Source organism: Trichechus manatus, unplaced genomic scaffold, assembly GCF_000243295.1.
Source record: "Trichechus manatus latirostris isolate Lorelei unplaced genomic scaffold, TriManLat1.0 scaffold00017, whole genome shotgun sequence".
Classification (NCBI taxonomy): Eukaryota; Metazoa; Chordata; class Mammalia; order Sirenia; family Trichechidae; genus Trichechus; species Trichechus manatus.
In genome coordinates this window covers 4,368,163-4,388,633 of record NW_004443953.1, presented here as the reverse complement: position 1 = coordinate 4,388,633, position 20,471 = coordinate 4,368,163, and the positions used below count along the sequence as shown (strand labels likewise).

Here is a 20,471-nt window from a genome sequence, read left to right as displayed (position 1 = left end):
AAAAAAAAAAAAAAAAAAAAAAAAAAAATCAAAAGAACCCAAACCTCTAAGAGCTTCATAACACATACTGAAAAATACAATAAACCAAGATTATTTTGGGGATACTACTATGTTGCTTGAATGCTGAGTGTATATTTTTATTGCTATAAATGCTTAGTAAAAAATTTTTTAGTACAGGCATACCTCATTTTATTGCGCTGCGCTCTGCAGATAGTGCATTTTTTTCTAAAAATTGAAGGTTTGTGGCAACTCTCGCATTGAGCATGTCTATCGGCGCCATTTTTCCAACAGCATGTGCTCACTTCATGTTTCTGTGTCACATTCTTGTCATTCTCACAGTATTTCAAACTTTATTATTATTATTATATCTGTTATGGTGATCTGTGATCAGTGATCTTTGACATTACTATCGTAACTGTTTTGGGGCTCCACGAACTGCACCCATATAAGATGGCAAGCCATCGATAGATGTGTGTGTTCTGACTGCTCCACTGACCGGCCGTTCCCCCATTTCTCTTCCTCTCCTTGGGCCTCCCTATTCCCTTAGACATGATAATATTGAAATTAGGCCAATTAATAACCCTACAATGGCCTCTAAGTGTTTAAGTGAAAGGAAGAGTCCCACGTCTCTCACTTTAAATTAAAAGCTACAAATGATTAAGCTTAGTGAGGCAGGCATGCCGACAGCCAAGATAGGCTGTAAGCCAGGCCTCTTGCGCCAAACCATTAGCCAAGTTGTGAAAGCAAAGAAAAATTTCTTGAAGGAAATTAAAAGTGCTATTCCAGTGAACACACGAAATGATAAGAAAGTGAAACAGCCTTATTGCTGATATGGAGAAAGTTTTAGTGGTCTGGATAGAAGATCAAACCAGACACAACATTCCCTTAAGCCAAAACCTAAACCAGAGCAAGGTCCTAACTCTCTTCAATTCTATGAAGGCTGAGAGAGGTGAGGAAGCTGCCAAAAAAAAATTGAAGTTAGCAGAGGTTGGTTCATGAGGTTTAAGGAAAGAAGCCATCTCTATAACATAAAAGTGCAAGGTGAAGCAGCTAGTGCTCAGGTAGAAGCTGCAGCAAGTTGTCTAGAAGATTTAGCTACGATAATTGATGAAGGTGGCTACACTGAACAACAGATTTTCAATGCAGATGAAATAGCCTTATATTGGAAGAAGATGCCATTTAGGACTTTCACAGCTAGAGAGGAGAAGTCAATGCCTGGCCTCAAAGCTTCAAAGGACAGGCTGACTCTCTTGTTAGGGGCTAATGCAGCTGGTGACTTTAAGTTGAAGCTAATGCTCATTTAACATTCTGAAAATCCTAGGGCTCTTGAGAATTATGCTAAATCTATTCTGCCTGTGCTCTCTAAAGGCAACAACAAAGCCTGGATCACAGCACATCTGTTTACAACATAGTTTACTGAATATTTTAAGCCCACTGTTGAGACCTACCACTCAGAAAAAAAGATCCCTTTCAAAAGATTACTGCTCATTGACAATATACCTGGTCACCCAAGATCTCTGATGGAAAGGTACAAGGAGATTAATGTTTTCATGCCTGCTAACACACCATTCATTTTGCAGCCCATGGATCAAGGAGTAATTTTGACTCTCAAGTCTTATTATTTAAGAAATACATTTTGTAAGGCTATGAGTTGGAATCGACTCGATGGCAACGGGTTTGGTTTTTGGTTTTATAGCTGCCACAGATAGTGATTCCTCTGATGCATCTGGGCAAAGTTAAAGTTGAAAACTTTCTGAAAAGGATTCACCATTTTAGATGCCATTAAGAACATTTGTGGTTTATGGGAGGAAGTCAAAATATCAACCTTAACAGGAGTTTGGAAGAAGTTGATTCCAACCCTCATCGATGACTTTGAGGAGTTCAAGACTTCAGTGGAGGAAGTAGAAATAGCAAGAGAACTAGATGTGCAGATGTGGTGGAAATAGCAAGAGAACTAGAAAGGGAGCCTAAAAATGTGACTGAATTGCTGCAATCTCATGATATAACTTTAGCAGATAAGGAGTTGCTTCTTGTGGTGAGCAAAGAAAGTGGTTTCTTGAGATGGAAATCTACTCCTGGTGAAGATGCTGTGAACACTACTGAAATGACAACAAAGGATTTAGAATATTACATAAACTTAGTCAATAGAGCAGTGGCAGAGCTTGTGAAGACTGACTCCAATTCTGAAAGAAGTTCTACTGTGGGTAAAATGCTATCAAACAGTATCAAGTGCTACAGAGAAATGTTTCATGAAATGAAGAGTCAATTGACGTGGCAAACTTCATTGCTGTCTTATTTTAAGAAATTGCCATAGCCACCTCAACCTTCAGCAACCACCACCCTGATCAGTCAGCACGCATCAATATCGAGGCAAGACCTTTCACCAGCAAAGTGAAACTCGCTGACAGCTCAGATGATGGTTAGCATTTTTTATCAATGAACTATTTTTTAATTAATGTATATACCTTGTGTTGTTAGACATAATGCTACTGCACACTTAATAGACTACAGTATAGTGTAAACATAACTTTTATATGCACTGGGAAACCAAAAAATTTGTGTGCCTCGCTTTTCATGATACTTGCTTTATTGAGGTGGCCTGTAACTCAACCTGCAATATCTCTGAGGTATGCGTATATTAAATACGTACTTTCATACTAGAAAATACAGTGAAAAGCTAGATACAAAAAATTATTCTTAATCTCCCAATTTTTTAAAATCCTTCTATATATGTATATACATAACAGTACACTATATGCATTTATATAGTTTTTTTTTTCCATTCCATTCTTCTGGGGGCAGCCAATACTAAATGCTTCATGGGTAAAACAGACATAACTGGTATATAAAAACTTTTTGAAACCTGGAAATAATTTAGTTATATCAAGTTTTAAGACAAATAGAGGGAAAAACATTAAAATTAATAAGTTTTACAATTAACAGTGATTCAGTAGCTAATTAAGTATGACATATAACTTAAGCAAACTCACAGTAAAGGAGCTGTTCCTGAAATCCATATTTTGAAATCAAAGGATTTACTGCTGTAGGGCTTTATGGGTAGGAAAAAGGAAAACAAAAAACCTCTTACTCATTGTACAGTTTACACATATTTATGAATTAAAAAAACAATAACTAGGATACAGTTTGTGAAAAACACCAATTAATGTAAAAGGAAAACTGAAATAAAAAACTGCACCAAAGTTTAACCCTTATCAGAATTAAGCTACTGAAACACCAGGGAAATTACCTATTTTCCCAATCCAAGATCAATTTACTTTGCCATTCCAGCAAATTTTCACCTCAGATTTAGTGATACTTGACTATTTAGTCTGCCCTTTACTGTCTATTTGTTTTTCTTCATTCTGTTCTATCTATCTGGGAGGTTCTTGCCTCACCTGGGAATATTCAGGTCAATGTTAAATATGTATGATTCCATTTTGAAGAAAAATGAAATTATATATGCACTGAAAGGAATCTGGAAAGGTATACTCCTAAATTAGAGTGGATGCCTGGGAAGGATGACTATGCATTTCTTTTTAAAACAGCTTTAATGAGTTATAATTTTAAACACCATAAAATTCAATTATATTCAAATTCATAAAATTATAAAATTCAATTCCATGATCTTAATAAATTTATAGAGTTGTGCTATCATCACTACAATCCTGTTTTAGAACATTTCCATCACCCCAGAAAGTTCCCGCATACCTGTCTGCAGTTAATTCCTACTGCTACCCCTAGACCCAGACAACCACTGATCTGCTTTCTCTCTATTAATTCGCCTTTCTAGACATTCCATATAAATGAAATCAATATGTGGTCTCTTCTGTCTGGCTTCTTTCACTTAGCATAATGTTTTTCAGGTTCATTCACTGTGACCCATGTATCAGTAGTTAGTTTTTTTCTGTTGCTGAATAACGTTTCATTTTATGGATATATCACATTTGTTTACCCACTCATCACTTGATGGATATTTGGACTGTTTCTAATATGGAACTGTCATGAATAATGCTGCTGTGGACATTCCTGCCTTTCTGTGGAAATATGTTTTCATTTCCTTTGGGTAGATGCCTATAAGTACATTTCTTTTATAATAATTAAAAAAAAGAAACTAAAGGAAACTAAAAAAGGATCTAGAATTTTTTTTTATTTCCCAACTATAATTTTCTTTTCTGCTTAGCTTATTTGAAGCCAATTATGCCTGCCCTCTGGTTTAGGTTTGTCTATGTTTTCACTTGTATGCATATTAGTGAAAGACTTTTAGGTATTCCAACTAAACAAGCCCCTAGTATTGACTTACTAGGATGCTGTAAATGTTCTCTATAAAAAATTGGAGAGTAGAAATGGTCGTCTGAAATAAATACTTCAAATCCCTGTATTTGGGGAATTTTGGCTACGTTATTATTTTTACCAAATTCTTTATGTGGGTCAGTTTGTTTTCTATTAAACTGTTTTACCAATCTTTTAGCTAAATCATCTGGAACCCCAAAACCAACTTGTGTAGGTGCTCTGTGAGGTTTACTCACCTCTGTTTAACTTATAACTATTAAAAAATTCTCATGTTTCATTTTTTTGCCTATGTGTTTTCTGTTCCCTTCTATCAGAACACATCCCTACAAAAAAGTAGAGGGCTCCCTGACAGGCATTTTCTTTTTAAAGTTTCTGGATGCACAACTTATTGTGGGTGTTCAATAAATGCTGAACGGAATTGTATAAAATTCTTACTTTTTTTTTTGGTACAATGAAACTTTGCTGAATTTTTATTTCAACTTGGATATAACATAATTTAGTACAAACCTTGCTCTTCTCACCTACTTCTTGCTCTTCTTCTAGGCTACTTATGATAATAATAAACAGAAACTCTTTTATGATCATACATGCAAGTGTTTTCTCTGAAGTAAATCCATATGGGGTGGTTCCTTAGTTTTAGGAGGCAAACCTTAGCTATATGAAGATACAATGCATTAAATGGGACCACCTGAAAGCCACACAGCCTAGCAGCATCTTTTGAAGCTCAGAACTTGTTTTCTCTCATGATTTGATAGCACTTCCATGCAGAGGAACTCAAGGCTACTATGAGTCAGAAAAACACCATTTGCTGATCTTGCTGAAAGTTATACTTGCTACAATAATTAGTCAACAAAAAAAGATAAATATTTGTCAATAGGGAAAATGTACTTTTAGTTTTTAACTAATTAATATATGCACCAGGTACAAAAAAGTTACAAAATGATGTGCAGTGAAAAAGTGAATCTCCTTCTATTCCTATCACTTAGCCACCTAGTTCCTCTCCCCAGAAACAATCACCTTTTCTTGTGTTAGGAGAGCAATCTGGTGCAGGATGTCACAGGGTACATGGAATAAGAAGGGTATCGATGTGGAGAAGGAGACTGCAGCAGTAATGGGAGATCAGTCACATAAAGGGAGATAAATCAAATAAGTAAATACAATAAGATTATGGGGGCTAGGTTTCTCAGCCAGAGAAAAGACTTACATATATAGAAAAGGAGAAAATGAGAATGAAGCTTATGGTGTTGGACTGGAATTGGAAGTACCAGTAGAAACTCATGGTTTTCAATGAACAAAGATATACAAATATACAGAAACAGAAATAACAAGCTATAGACAAATAATTGCTGTTGTTAGCTGTGGTCAATTCCAACTCATGGTGACCCTGTGTATGCAGAGTAGAACTGCTCCATAGGGATCTTTCTGTAAGCAGATTGCTAGGCCTGTCTTCCAAGATGCTTCTGGGTGGATTTCAAACCACTAACATTTTGGCTAGTAGCTGAGCGCTTAACTGTGCCATCCAGGGACTCCATAGAGAAATACAGATAAAAAGGCATATATATGTCTGTGTGTGTTTATTTCCTGGCTTGTCTACGGACAGGACCCGGGAACATTGAGCAAACAACAATGAGCAAAGTAGTACCCAGATTGTGGTTTCTAAATACCGTTCTCTAAGAGGAACTAGGGTTCCTTAGAAAAATGGCTGATTCCAGGGCTGGAACAGAGGAAGTGTGAGCTGAGCCTGGAACATCTTATCATGCCAGAAAGTAAGGAAGTGCTTCAAGAATAATGGTGACATGTTAAAAGAACACAGAAGCTAGGTAAAGGCATTCCCACTGGCTAAATCAGAATCAATTTGAAAATCTAGATAATGACAATGGTAAGTTATAACCCAATGAATAAAACAGGGATGCATGAGTCCACAGTGATCTAAATAAATAAAAGTTTGATGTAGAACAGTATAATTTTCACGGTACCAAAATACTGTATCCTGAAATATTTATTAATTATGATGGGAAAAAGAGTAGTTTTATGAGAAACCTGGCAGGCACCTCCTTATTAAGTGATCACAAAGCAAATAATCAGTGATTGGAAAAAATCTAAAATGTTTGTCTCTTGTCAGGATTCAATGACAAGAACATAGTGTCACTTCTGTGATATTCCTGTCAGAGAGGCAAAATCTGAATATCAGCAAGAAACAATAGCAGACAAGCAAAACTGAACACTCTACACAATAACTGGCCTGTGATCTTCTTAAGTGTCAAGGTCATGAGATTCAAGGAAAGACTGAGAAATACCAGATTAAAGGAGACTAAGGAGCGCAATTAAGCACAATATATGGTTCTGTGCTGGATCCTTTGTCTATGAAGGACGTTACTGAAACAACTGGCAAAAAATGAATGGGATCTCAGGATTGGACGGAAGTAATGTACCAATGTTAATTTCCTGATTTTAATGTTTGTATTACAGTTATATAAGACAATGCCCTTGTTTGCAGGGAATACAGACTAAAATACTTGTGATGGAACATTATGTCACCAACTAATAGGTCAGGGAAAAAAAAGTATTGTACTACACTTGCAATTTTTCTGTAGGTTTGAGATTGTGGAAGGAAGGAAAGAAAGAAAGAAGTTTAGAATTGTGCCCCCCAAATACATGTTATAAATCACAACCCCTATATCTGTTGTTATAATCACATTTGGGAATGGCTTTTCTTTGTTATGTTAAGAGGTGTATTAGTGGAGGGTGTGTCTTGAGTCAAAATCTCTTTTAAAATTTAGAAAGTAGATTAGGCATAGAGAAGCAAGCAGAAATGAGAGTAGAGAGAGATGCCAAGTTACAAAAAGACTGCGCAGGAGCAAAACCTCAAAAGTGACAAGGCCATCTCCAGAGCCAGAGAGAGAAAGCCTTCCCCTAGAGCCGGCACCCTGAATTTGGACTTCTAGCCTCCTGTGAGAAAATAAATTTCTTTTTGTTAAAGCCACCCACTTGTGGTATTTCTGTTATAGCAGCACCAGCAGTGGTTAAGAGCTCAGTTCCAATCCACCAGCTGCTCCTTGGAAATCCTATGGGGCAGCTCTACTCTGTCCTATCATGTCACTACGAGTTGGAATTGACTCAACAGCAGTGGACTTGGTTTTTTAGTAGATAACTAAGACAGAAGGAGAAGGAAGGGAGGGAGGGAGAGAGAAAAGAAGGAAAGAAAGAAAGAAGAAATTTGTTGCATTAGGCTGCAAGCTCTCCCTTCTAGACCTACTAGGTCTTCAAAGGTAGGATATCTGTCTTTGAAGGCAGAATTTCTGTTACTTATTTTTGTACCCTCAGTTCTTGGCATGTATTGGGTGGTTTGGGGAATGACAAAAAGAAATCACTGTGCCGGCAATATAATAAGTAACCGGAAGATGGTAAGAGTAGAACAGAGACTGGTTAGAAAGCTACTGAAAGAGTCCAGGTGAAAAATGGACTGGTGTAGTGGCAATAGTGATGTCAGAGAAGTAAAAATTACATAAATATTTAGAATACGGAATTCAGAAGACTTAGGGTTCTAGAAGGAGGGAGAGGTGAGGGAGAAGATGGCATAAAGGATGACTTTTAGCTTTCTGGCAAAAACAAGTGCATGATAACATTTACTGATAATGGGAACACAAAAGGATGAATAAATTCAGGTGGAGGGGTCCAGAGATGATGAATTATCTTAAGTATGTTGAATTTTAGGCAGTTGTGAAATATTTAGTAGGTAGAGACGCTGTGTAGATAGTATAGCATGAGTCTGAAATTTAAAAGACAGGTGACATTATCTAGGAAGACACTGTAGGACTGAGAAGAAAAGATGGCCTGACAAAAAACTTTTAAGGCTAGTGAAAGGAGGAAAAGCCAGAAGTGTGGTGTTTAAAAAAGAGAAAAGGGAAGAGAGCACTTCCAGAAGATGTAATTGGAGTTAAATGCTGCTAAAAAGTCACCAATTGTCCACGAGATTTAATGATATTTACTCATTGCTATGTCAGTGGTAGAAGTCAAATGGATCAGTTGAGCAATCATGGAAAATAAAATTGAGAGGTGAATGAAAATGTCAATTCCTGAGAAGGTTAACTGTTAAGGAAAAGAACAAACAGTGGTAGCTGGAATGGAATATGGGTTTAGGAAGGTCTGTCTGTTTTAAGATGGGAGAAATCTGTACATAATTAATTGCCAGTGGGACATGAAGCTACTAGATAAATTGATGACATGAAAAAAGATAATCGAAAATGCAGTCTTCTGAAATCTACAGTTGAGCTTGTCACACAGATCCAAGCGTTTCAGAAATTCTTATTTTAGACAAGTTAATGCGTTTTAAAAATAACACTGTTATTCAATAGAATTATAGAATGTTATTTAGTTAAAAAAACAAACAAAATTGATGTGAAGTCAATTCTGACTCATAGCAACCCTACAGGACAGAGTAGAACTGTCCCAGAGGGTTTCTAAGGCTGTAAATCTTTGTGGAAGCAGACTGCCATATCTTTGTCCTGTGGAATGGCTGGTGGGTCTGAACCACTGACCTTCTGGTTAGCAGCCAAGTGCTTTACCCACTGTACCACCAGGGCTCCTTATCTGGTAAAAAGGGTCCTAAAATCACCTTTTACAGATGAAGAATCTGAGGCCCAAAGAGGTTGTGACTGACTTACCTGGTCAAGGTCACACACTTACTATGTGACAGAACTATGACCCATGTTCAGGTCTTCTGACTTTAAACTGCATGCTCTTTCCATCATTCCAGGGTGACCTTAATATACTGATATCAGAAGCAGTTTTTAAACTACATTTGGCAGAAGCATCCAGGGTCATAAAGGTAGGGAAGGTAGGGAAGGGGATAAGAGTTGGAGAGAGTGAGCATGTAGTCATCCCATTTCACAAAAGCTCCCTTTCTATCTGTTTAATAAACTGGGGTCCTGAATGAGATATTGTTTAAAAAAAAAAAAAAAATTCACCCATTAGAAAAAAAGGATTGCAAACCACCATCCAAGATATGTAAAATATATATATGCTTTAAAATACGCTTACCGGGTAATAGCACTGAAGAGTCCACGGACGCGTGCTTTATGTCGAGCTACAAAAGCTTCAGTAAAAATCACTCCTCTGTTATCAAGATCAATGTGTCCATTAATAATTCTACCTAGTCGCTGAGTTAGTGCCTAGGAGTAAAATGTAAAATTTTATTAATCTGAAAGAATAAAATTACACACATGCAATGTATAATTATGCTAAAATCATTCTGCATGCTGTTACATTATGTAATTGAGAAATTTCAACAAGCATAAATTCAAGAAATAATGCAAGCTAAAAGATTCAGGAGCTAGGAAATTTCATTATCTCCTGGCAGAGATCAAGAAATGAATGAGTCAAATGGCTAATATGTTAAAAGGCTTAGCTACTTGGTAAGAAGGGCTATTTCCAATGCAAAATAAAGTCAACTGATTAATCAGTTTTCTAGATATAGGCGGTTCCCAACATATACAGCCAAGATATACTAATGGGTTTCAGAGAAGACTCTGTCTAGAGTTTCTAGCACTGATGAAGAGAAATAAATTTTCTTTGAAGATTCCTCAAAACTTGGGGAAATGTAAGACCTGGAAAGTTATCTTCCATGATACAAATATCAACGAGCTATTTGTGATCAGAAGATCTACACTGGTGGACAGTCTGGCTCCCCATTCTATGGCAAGAAGAGAGGTTTCTTGACCATCTGCTTTGAAACTCAAGAAAATATTTCTCCACAACTACACTACGACTAGAGGTAGGTACATCTGAAATAAGACTGGATATATTTCACATCCCAATATGAGTTAAATCTATTTGTGTCAGCTCAGCTGATAATTATATAATACAGAAAAGTGCCTTTCAAACAACTTCTTAATGAGCTTTTAGAATATAATCTGTATATAAAATGGTGACTGTAATATTCAGAAAAATTAAAACTGAAAAATATTAAGAAAGTACGTATTTCCAAAACGTACTCAGAAGCACAGTTTTATAAGAAATCATATGGATCTGATCTGGTAAAATTCACTTTTACTTTGTAAAGGTGCTTTAAAATTTTTTTTCACTTGCAGTAATTAACATACGCTTGCTTGTATAAAATAGAATTTAAGTTTCTGAAATGCCATGTAAAACATACTAGTTATACCTTAAATAGTATTTTAAATGCAATTATGGGAGTTCACGCTTAAAAAGTGGGTGAATAAATCCATTTGTATTATAAACTAATCTCATACAATCATAGTTTGATAAACTTTGTAACCTGGATTTTCTTAAAGTAAAATATTCCTATAAAGAGATTTGGCTTTTCACTTATTAGTTTCAGGAAGTACAAAACAATCATCGTCTTTGTGCCAGATATTTCACCAAATATACCATATACATAGAACTTCATTAAAGTCTATGCAAAAGCATAGTTATTTCCATTTTCCAGATATGTAATCTGAAGCGCCAAGAAGATGAAATAAGGTAAGCTGCACATCCTGGATTCAAATCAAGGTGTATTTAACCCCAAAGTCCATGCCCTTTCCATTGCACCAGACAGACTTCTATAATCCTAAAATGTCAATCTACTTTAAGAAAAAACAGAACAAACGAGGAAATAGCCTCTATTTTAGGCAACACTGTTATTACACTGTAAACCAAAGATGTTTGAGTATTGGCCCAAGTACCTAAAGGTAAGAGAATATGTAAAATTCCTTGGTTGTTCTTACTATTATACTGACAGTTTAAAGAAGGAAAAAAAGCAGTATCAAAAAAACCCTCTTAATCAGGGTTTGTCAATCTCAGCACTGTTAACACTTTTGGGCCAGATAATTCTTTATTGTGTGTGTTTCAGGTGGGGGGCAGGGGTGTATATCCTGTGCATTGTAGGATGTTTAGCAGCATCCCTGGTCTCTACCCACTAGATGCCAGTAGCATCCCCTTCCCTCCCTAGCTTAACAACCAAAAATGTCTCCAAACATTGCCAGAAGTTTCCTGAGGGGCAAAATCGCCACCAGTTGAGAACCACTATTCTAAATCATAATCTTCATTAGTTAGGTCTCAAAATACAACTGAACAATCAGAACTGTAAGTATCCCGGATGCAGTTTCTGTACAGCTGATATCAGAAGCACTAAATAAACCCATGCACTTATGGCATACTTACTATTGTATCAAGAGCTTAGAATCTATTCATTGTTTTTAGGGTTTCTCTGGGTTCACGAAGATTGTAATCATTTTCACACAGTGTAATCAGAGACACCAAGGTTCAAAAAGTATCTCAAAATACTATACTGCTATAACATCAATATTAAAACACTTGCAAGAAATTAATTAACTAAAGAGAGTCTAATTTCTCTCTTCCATTACAATTCTTTATGTATCTAAAAAGACACATTAAACTATGAAGAAAAATACCTGTGTCAGAAAGTTTCCAGGAAGGTCATAGGTTTTACACAGTTCTGATATGGTTACCTGACCACTTTCTTGCAATTTATCATTTACCTCTTCTGCTAACCGATCCAAATAGTTCCTAATATTAAAAAAGAAAGAAAATAAAAGACAATTAGGAATATCTTTTTTTTCTACTTTCTCTTTTACATTTATGTTGCCATAATGTATGTCCCAAAAGGAATATACATTTCCCACTTTCTGAAATTTAAAGGATCTGTGTAGGTAAATACCATTCGTTATTCATAATCTGACAATTATCAAAAGACAAACGCTGGGATATTTTTAACAGTGATAATTTTACAGTCATGTTTCAGTAATACTATTTAGACCAAATTTGGTTTCAGAGATAAAGTCCTATAGAAAAGATTGCATAAATTATGTATTTTGTTGCTTTAAGATAATAGAAAAAATATCAGTTTATACCACATTCAAGTATTCGACATAATTAAACACTTACTTTTTAAGTAGAATGATGTTTATAATAAAAATCAGTATTATAGGAGTTCTAAAAAGTGCCTAACTGGTCACAATTGGTCTCCATTTAAATATAAACACTATTAAAGAAAAGGATAAAAGAAAAACAACAAAGTGCTCCTAAATATTGTACTTACTCATCTATCAGTTGTCCCAACACTAGCTGAACCTGTTTTTCTGATTTAATAATGTCACCAATTCTATTTTCAATATGAGTCAAGTCCACATTAATAACCTGGAAAATATATACAAATTGTTAGCAATAGGTTCATATTGTTAAGTTCTAAATTACACTTAGAACCATACTTAATAAAAATTTAATACCCTTATTCTTTGATGTGAAGTTCAAATTGACTTGAAATATTGTAAAAGCTTCAGTCAAAAAATTACAGACTTACTATATATTTACTTTTAATTCTGAACACTTATGCTTCTATTTGCCAGCAAAGTTTATATTAAGTAATACGTTACATTTTCATGTAACAGGTATTATTTCACACAAAATTTGCCAGTCTTCTTGTTTATAGCATACCTTGGTGATGACATGTGCATTTAAATTTTTTGAAAATATTTTCTAGTTTTTTATATTTCTCTAGTACTTCCACATACTAAAACCATGTAAACATGAAAATCTAGTGATTCCCCCTAAAATTACATAAATCTTACAATTACATAAAATGATATTTGGAAAAGAATAAAGAATAAGTCGACAGAGAAAAAAACTTATTAAACTGGTTCAATGTATCAGCGAGGGTTATATAACTATTTCTTCACAAATATTACATAAAATATGCTACCAGTATTAGTGAACACTTTTTAAAGGCACTGAAAGAACTCACAGTATTGAAAAACTGAAAAAACAATGTGAAATTTTATAAATTTAAAAATTACCTGTTGTAGATCAACAATGTTTACTCGACCTTTAATAGAAAAGGCAAAATCATTTATTTAAACTCATGTAAAAGTACACATCAGTCAAAAATTGTAAATTCCAACAGATATAAATTTTAACAGGCATAGTCCCTCTTCTACAAAGAATATGCAATAAATTAATGAATTATGAAAGCAAATAGACAATTAATTCACATAAACATAGCTAAAAATAACAAAAAATATAATTTTGTATAGTGTCATTTAAGTTCATTTAAATTATCCAAACATTTTTTGCTCTAACCTAGTAGAAGTATTAAAGCTGTCATATTAAATGAGAATGATATCCTATAATTTACAAATAATTTATTATTAGTCATGGTATTAAGATGTTATTTTTTTTTTTTCTTTCACAAAAACCAGAAGGAAAAAAAATAAGGAATTACTTACCACCCCGAACATGTAGCTCATCTTTCATTTCTTTACTAATTTGGGCTGGAGTAATATATTCCTTCCCATCAAGTGTGTGAACTACCTCTAGCTGTTTCTGAGCAATTAATTTATTTACAATCTCAATGCAGTTTCGTTCTGACAATCTAAGGGAAATGAGAGACATAAGGTTTTAAAAATTGCATTGATACATTTGGTGTGCAATAAAATTGTCAGAATGTATGAAAACAGGCTTTTAAAACAGTTTGGACAAAGAGTCACTAAGATACATTATTAAATATGTATCTTTCATTAGCATAACAATATTAATTGAAAAGTTTTTCTTTTTTTTAAACATCTCTTGGAAGTAAGCATGTTTACATGCACTTAAATCATTTACTTAATAGGTACACATCATTCTATTACAAATTTCAAATTTGCCCTTTCTTTTTACGTCTGCTTCCAGTCTTCAAACCTGAATAGAAAATTGAGGACATATAATTTAGACAGGAAAAAAACCTGTCCTACTTTTACTTTTCAGTTTAACTTTAGCAAAAACCAGAATTTTCTTTTAAATTAAAGTGGACAACTTCCTCACTCACACCCTTGGTCTATAAGCTGGCAGGGGATCTGACCTAATAATACTGTAACTGCTTTTGTTAGTTACCCAAGCACTGATTGTGCCCTAGTGTGCACTCAATGCTACAAAGCACGCATTAAGGGACTAAGGAATAAAAACACTGCAGGCAAAAAATAACCTGTATAAAAAGGATTCTATTACCGTTATACATATACGTTCTGTAATATTACACAGCAGAGTTACGGTGTTCCAGACGCATTCCCCAAAAGTCAGTGGGTTTGTAGGTAATGTTAGTGCTCTGGAGTCCCTAAAACTAACAGATGGGACAAAGGTCTGGTCTAAAACATAAGATAGACAAAAAGGTAAAAATATTAAAGGGTCAACGTAGTATTTGCAAAGTACTGTATTTCGGGTCAGCCTCTTCTTTCAGGTGCACTGGTAGTGCAGTGGTTAAGAACCAGACTGCTAAAACCAAAAGGTCAGCAGTTCGAATCCACCAGCTGCTCATCATTAACCCTATGGGGTAGTTCTACCCTGTCCTATAGGGTCACTATGAGTTGGACTCCACTCGACACCAACAGGTTTTGTTTTGTTTGTTTGCTCTTCTTTCAATCTTAGTCTGTCCTCAAACGTCTAGATCAGGAGGTGTATATTAGGCAATGATGCCACAGTGACTTGGTGGCGGGTGGGTGAGGAGGGGCCAAAGGGGCACTCAATAGACATAGCCTGAAGTCATCCCTGGGGGCGGCGATCTCCAACACCTGGCTGGAAAGGATGAGGGGCGCCGGAGCGAGATGGGATGCGGGATACCCCGCCAAGAACTGGACTCGGAACCTCGATCAGCCTCGGGGAGGAGGGAGCGGCAACAGAGGCTGGGAAGGTCCGGGGTCAAGAGTCTGCGGCCCCAGATCCCGGCGTGTCCGCCCAGGTCCTATTTGGGGCTCCACTATGGATAGGAAGGGTCGGGCACCTCTGCGTGGCCTCAGCGAATTGCGCCCGCTGGAAATCAGCCGCCAACCGCCTGATCTCTTCCCAGGCGTCCGCCATCACGGCCCGATCGCCAAGTCGCCGAGGAACTGCAGACACGTCATCCCAAAGTCGGCCGGAGGAGAGGCGAAGCAGAACGGGACGCGCGGAGGGACAAGAGACTCCGTACACCGATGCCGCACGCGCGCGGCTCAGTGCCGGGTTGGGCGGGCCGGAAGTGCCTCAGTTCGCCTACCCAGCCCGGCTCTCGGCCTCGCGAGCTGGGACTGGTTGGCTGCTAGCGGTCTCTAGATGTCCAGAGATTCGAGGGCGGGATGCAAAAAAGGAGTCGAGTTGTTGTTAGGTGCTGTCCAGTAGGTGCCGACTTATAGTGACCCTATGTACAACAGAAGGAAGTAACTGCCCGTCCTGGGCAATCCTCACAATCATTGTTAGGCTTGAGCCCGTTGTTGCAGCTACTTTGTCAATCCATCCCATTGAGGGCCTTCCTCTTTTTCCTTGACCCTCTACCAAGCATGATATCCTTCTCCAGGGACTGGTCCCTCCTGATAACATGTCCAAAGTAAGTAAGATGAGTAAAGTGTTATTTCAGATCTTTGTTTGCATTATCCCTAATGTTTCCGTGCAGCGATAGTTAAATTAATCACTTTTCTTTTTGTTCTGCCTTTTTTTTTTTTTTTTTTTTTGGTTTTAGGGGTAGGAGATGTATCTGTGTCCGCAATTTGCATTCCATCTTCCCTTTTGATAGAGAATTGTGTTAAAGACTGGGCCCACAGTAACGTACCTTATGGGGAACAGAAGTGAAGATAGTTACTCTGATTTTTCTTTTTTGTTTCTTTTTTGGGCAGTGATGAGTAATTCAGTTACTATAAATGTCATAGAATTGCTTTCATGTATTCTAAAACCAAACCAAACCACTTGCTGTGAAGTTGATTCCAATTCATAGCAACCCTATAGAACAGGGTAAAACTGCCCCACAGGGTTTCCAAGGAGCTGCTTGTGGATTCAGACTGCCTCGACCTTTAGGGTAACAGCCAAGCTCTTAACCACTGCACCACCAGGGTTCCTCATGTATTCTAGACCCTACGTATTTCTCTTACCGAGGAAGATTACTCCTTTATCAAATAATGAAGGAATATAAACATAAGGTAATAAGTGTACATGGCTAGGGATGAAATGGGGGAGTCAAGGGGGACTGTTATTCTGTTCCCGTATGTTGAAATCAATAAAGGCACTCTAGAGTGTCTTTCTCTTTTACTTTTATACTTTAGTCTTTTTATATATTATTATTATTCCTTTAATCATATGCCCTAATGATAGAGTTGGTGAAGAGTAGTTAGTTCCTTTTCCATCTCAATACCTTGACTTGGGTGACTCAAATCCAACACCACAAATGTGCTTGTCTATTAAGTTTCCTAGCCAAGTACTTGTTATTAAGTACTGCCACCAAACAACAATGCTGTCTGACAAAGCAATGGCTGACCAAGAGGTGGAATACCAAAGTCAGAGTCCTAACTTGGGAAGACTGGTAAATGGTGTCGTTCCAAAGAGCATCAAGCTTCAGAAGGAACGGAAACATTCATTCTAAATAAATAATGTGATAAACAACATATTTATTGATTCCCTGTCAGATGCCATTGAATACGATGGTGCATAAGGCAGACATGATATCTTTATAAAGATTTGATAAATCGAGTGAAGTAGATTTTTAAAAATTAAACAAGCACCTCCAATGAAGTAAAACATTAAAGCAATAGGGGAAGTGTAGGGTACTGTGGGACCATTTGACATCCAAACTTCTTACCATGTAAGACCCACACAATTAGACTTGAGCCGACTTTGAGGCAGCATGCTCTGCAGCACAACACAAGAGGAATTGCTTACTGTTTACATGCCAAGCCCTTTTAGGACTCCAAGACTTTTCTGAAATGCCTGGCCACTTCCTTTCCCTCTCCCCACTATTTATTTGGTAACGTCTATTTTTCCATGAGGAGTCCTGATGGCGCAGTGGTTAAGCACTCAGCTGCTAACCAAAAGGTTGGCAGTTTGAACCTACCAGCCACTCCATGGGAGAAAGATGTGGCAATCTGCATCCAAAAACATTACAGCCTTGGAAACCCTACGGGGCAGCTCTGTCCTGTAGGGTCACTATGAGCCAGAATCGACTAGATGGCAATGGTTTATTTTTTTATTTTGCAATATTTCAGCTTAAATATAAAATTTTTAAAGAAACCTCTTTTTAGCTCCTACAGACAGTTATTCTATATGCTGTGCCCCACAATTCTTTATTTAGATGTCTATAATAGCAAGTAAAAGAAGCCCTGGTGGTGCAACGGTTAAGCACTCTGCTGCTAACTGGAATGTGGGCAGTTGGAACTCACCAGTGGCTCTGCAGGAGAAAAGACCTGGCCATCTGCTCCTGTAAAGATTACAGCCTAGGAAACCCTATGATTTTTCTTTGTCTTATAGGGTTGCTATGAGTCAGAATCCATTCAGTGGCACACAAGAACAACAATAGAAAGTACAATTATATTGTAATTCATTTCCTTATTTATTACATCTCTCAATAGTCTCTGAACTTCTAAGGGAGCTCCTAAATGCTCCTCACTATTTAGAGTAACACCCTACCTGGTTGTTCTTGTTAAGTGCCATCCCCTCGGTTCTGACTCATAGCGACCCTGTGTACCACAGAAGGAAACACTACCCAGTCCTGTGCCATGCTTGCAATCGTTATGCTTGAGCCCATTGTTGCAGCCACTGTGTCAGTCCATCTCATTGAGGATCATCCTCTTTTTCACTGACCCTCTACTTTACCAAGCATGATGTCCTTCTCCAGGGACTGATCCCCCCTGATAACATGTTCAAAGTATGTGAGACATAATCTCGCCATCCTTGCTTCTAAGGAGCATTCTGGCTGTACTTCTTCCAAGACAGATTTGTTTGTTCTTTTGGCAGTCCATGGTGTATTCAACATTCTTCGCCAACACCACAATTCAAAGGCGTCAATTCTTTTTCTGTCTTCCTTATTCATTGTCTAGCGTTTGCATGCATTTGAGGCTATTGAAAACACCATCGCTTCGGTCAGGCATGCCTTAGTCCTCCAAGTGACATCTTTGCTTTTTAACACTTCAAAGAGGTCTTTTGCAACAGATTTGCCCGATGCAATGGATCTTTTGATTTCTTGACTGCTACTTCCATGGGTGTTGGTTGTGGATCCAAGTAAAATGAAATCCTTGACAACTTCAGTCTTTTCTCTGTTTATCATGATGTTGCTTATTGGTCCAGTTGTGAGGATTTTTGCTTTCTTTATATTGAAATGTAATCCATACTAAAGGCTGTGGTCTTTGATCTTCATCAGTAAGTGCTTCAAGTCGTCTTCACTTTCAGCAAGCAAGGTTGTGTCATCTGCATAATGCAGGTTGCTAATGAGTCTTCCTCCAATCCTGAGGCCCTGTTCTTGTTCGTATAGTCCAGCTGCTCGGATTATATGCTCAGTATACAGATTGAATAGGTAAGTGAACGGATGCAACCCTGACGCACACCTTTCCTGACTTTAAAACCACACAGTATCCCCTTGTTCTGTTCGAATGACTACCTCTTAATCTATGTATGAGTTGCTCATGAACACAATTAAGTGTTCTGGAATTCCTGTTCTTCTCAATGTTGTTCATAATTTGTTATGCTCCACACAGTCTAATACCTTTACATAGTCAATAAAACACAGGTAAATATCTTTCTGGTATTCTTCGCTTTCAGCCAGGATCCATCTGACATCAGCAGTGATATCACTGGTTCCATGTCCTCTTCTGAGTCCGGCCTGAATTTCTGGCAGTTGCCTGTCCATGTACTGCTGCAGCTGCTTTTGAATGATCTTCAGCAAAATTTTACTTGCATGTGATATTAATCATATTGTTCAATAATTTCCGCCTTCGGTTGGATCACCTTTCTTGGGAATAGGCAAAAATATGGATCTCTTTCAGTCGATTGGCCAGGTAGCTGTCTTCCAAATTTCTTGGCATAGACGAGTGAGCACTTCCAGTGCTGCATCCGCTTGTTGCAACATCTCAGTTGATATTTCAGTACCTGGTATATTCCGTAAATGTTTGTTATTATGAAAACGCAAACCCTCTGCTGTCAAGTTGATTCCAACTCATAGTGACCAAAATATTTGCATTCACTGATAACAGCTCATACTCATTACATTTTGGTGCGGTAATAACATTTACCTTTATTCCTACAAAGAGGACCAAAAGAATAATTTATGGTTGTATTTTCTAGATACTAGACTTGCGCTGTCCAGTAAGGTAGGCACTAGCCATATACAGCTATTTAAATTAATTAAAATTAAATTAAAAATGTAGTCTAGTTGCACTAACCACTTTTCAAGTGCTCAGTAGCCACATGTGGCTTGTGATTATCGTATGGGACAGTATAGAAAAGCATTTTCATCTTTGCAGAAAATTCTGTTGGACAGCTCTGGGCTAGACCTTTGATGTTGTTGTTGTTAGTTTTGGTTAAGTCAATTCTGACTGATGGAGACCCCATGTAAGGACACACATTTGTTCAGACTCTGAGATCATGTGATTTAAAGCAATTGTTTCCACCTAGCAACCACATACTCCAACTGCAATTTTTGTTATTTTGAATGGGAAATAAGCATTTGAATAGGGATATTTAAGTGTTAGCCAACATCAGATACAGAGTAGAGGAGCATTAAGCAACAAAGTGCATGAATAGAATAATGGTAAACAGCTCCAGTAGCTATTTAATAAGAGATGGGAGATTCCTTTCAAGAACAAGCTTTGTGTAGACTTGGGAGATAGTACTTCTGTTCTCTAGAAAATTTCTAAAAGCTCTGGTTGTGTCTATAAACTAAAGTCGAATTTTGATATGTATATGTATAGGAAGGACTGATGGTCTTTTTTGACTACATTAGGTACATGATTTGTGACACCATGCTCAGCCTCATTTTTAAGTGGGAGGGTAATAGTAAAATATCCTAACATCTGTAATGAGGATTGATGGTTTCACTGATGTGATATAAAATGAGATATTGTGAAGTTCCTTCAAGGTGAACTTTTAACAAAATTTAGAGCATTTCCCCCTTCTCTACTGAGAAAATAAAACAAAATTTGAATTACTTTCCCCAACTTAACTAGGAACATAAAACAAGTACAAAATGGATGCTATCAAATAAGTCAGTATTTTACTATTTGCCAAATAGAGGAATGTCAAAGTTCCTTCATAGAAATTGTTAATTACATCACTGACGTTATCCTTTTGTAATTAGGAATTTGAAAGTTATCTTAATCCCATTATCAAAAATGGTAGTAAAAACCTATGCATAGAAAACCTCAGTGCCTTAAGAAATCACTGTGATTCATGGGTAA

At 37.0% G+C, this 20,471-nt stretch overlaps 1 protein-coding gene across 3 annotated transcripts in view; it reads right to left on the bottom strand.

The window, feature by feature from the left end:
* UFL1 (UFM1 specific ligase 1) overlaps positions 1-15,183 on the bottom strand; it is a 34,099-nt gene extending 18,916 nt beyond the window's left edge. For 2 of the 3 annotated variants that reach the window (XM_023727563.1, XM_023727564.1), the window contains exons 1-7: positions 15,065-15,183; positions 13,536-13,681; positions 13,107-13,135; positions 12,353-12,450; positions 11,706-11,820; positions 9,331-9,461; positions 2,991-3,049 (exon numbers count right to left, since the gene is read on the bottom strand). In XM_023727563.1, coding sequence (XP_023583331.1) covers positions 2,991-3,049; positions 9,331-9,461; positions 11,706-11,820; positions 12,353-12,450; positions 13,107-13,135; positions 13,536-13,681; positions 15,065-15,141 — 655 coding nt within the window. In that variant the 5' untranslated portion in view covers positions 15,142-15,183. The remainder of the gene's footprint in view (positions 1-2,990; positions 3,050-9,330; positions 9,462-11,705; positions 11,821-12,352; positions 12,451-13,106; positions 13,136-13,535; positions 13,682-15,064) is intronic. The other variant, XM_004372405.2, reaches the window with a different exon arrangement.
* Between the last annotated feature and the right edge of the window lie 5,288 nt (positions 15,184-20,471).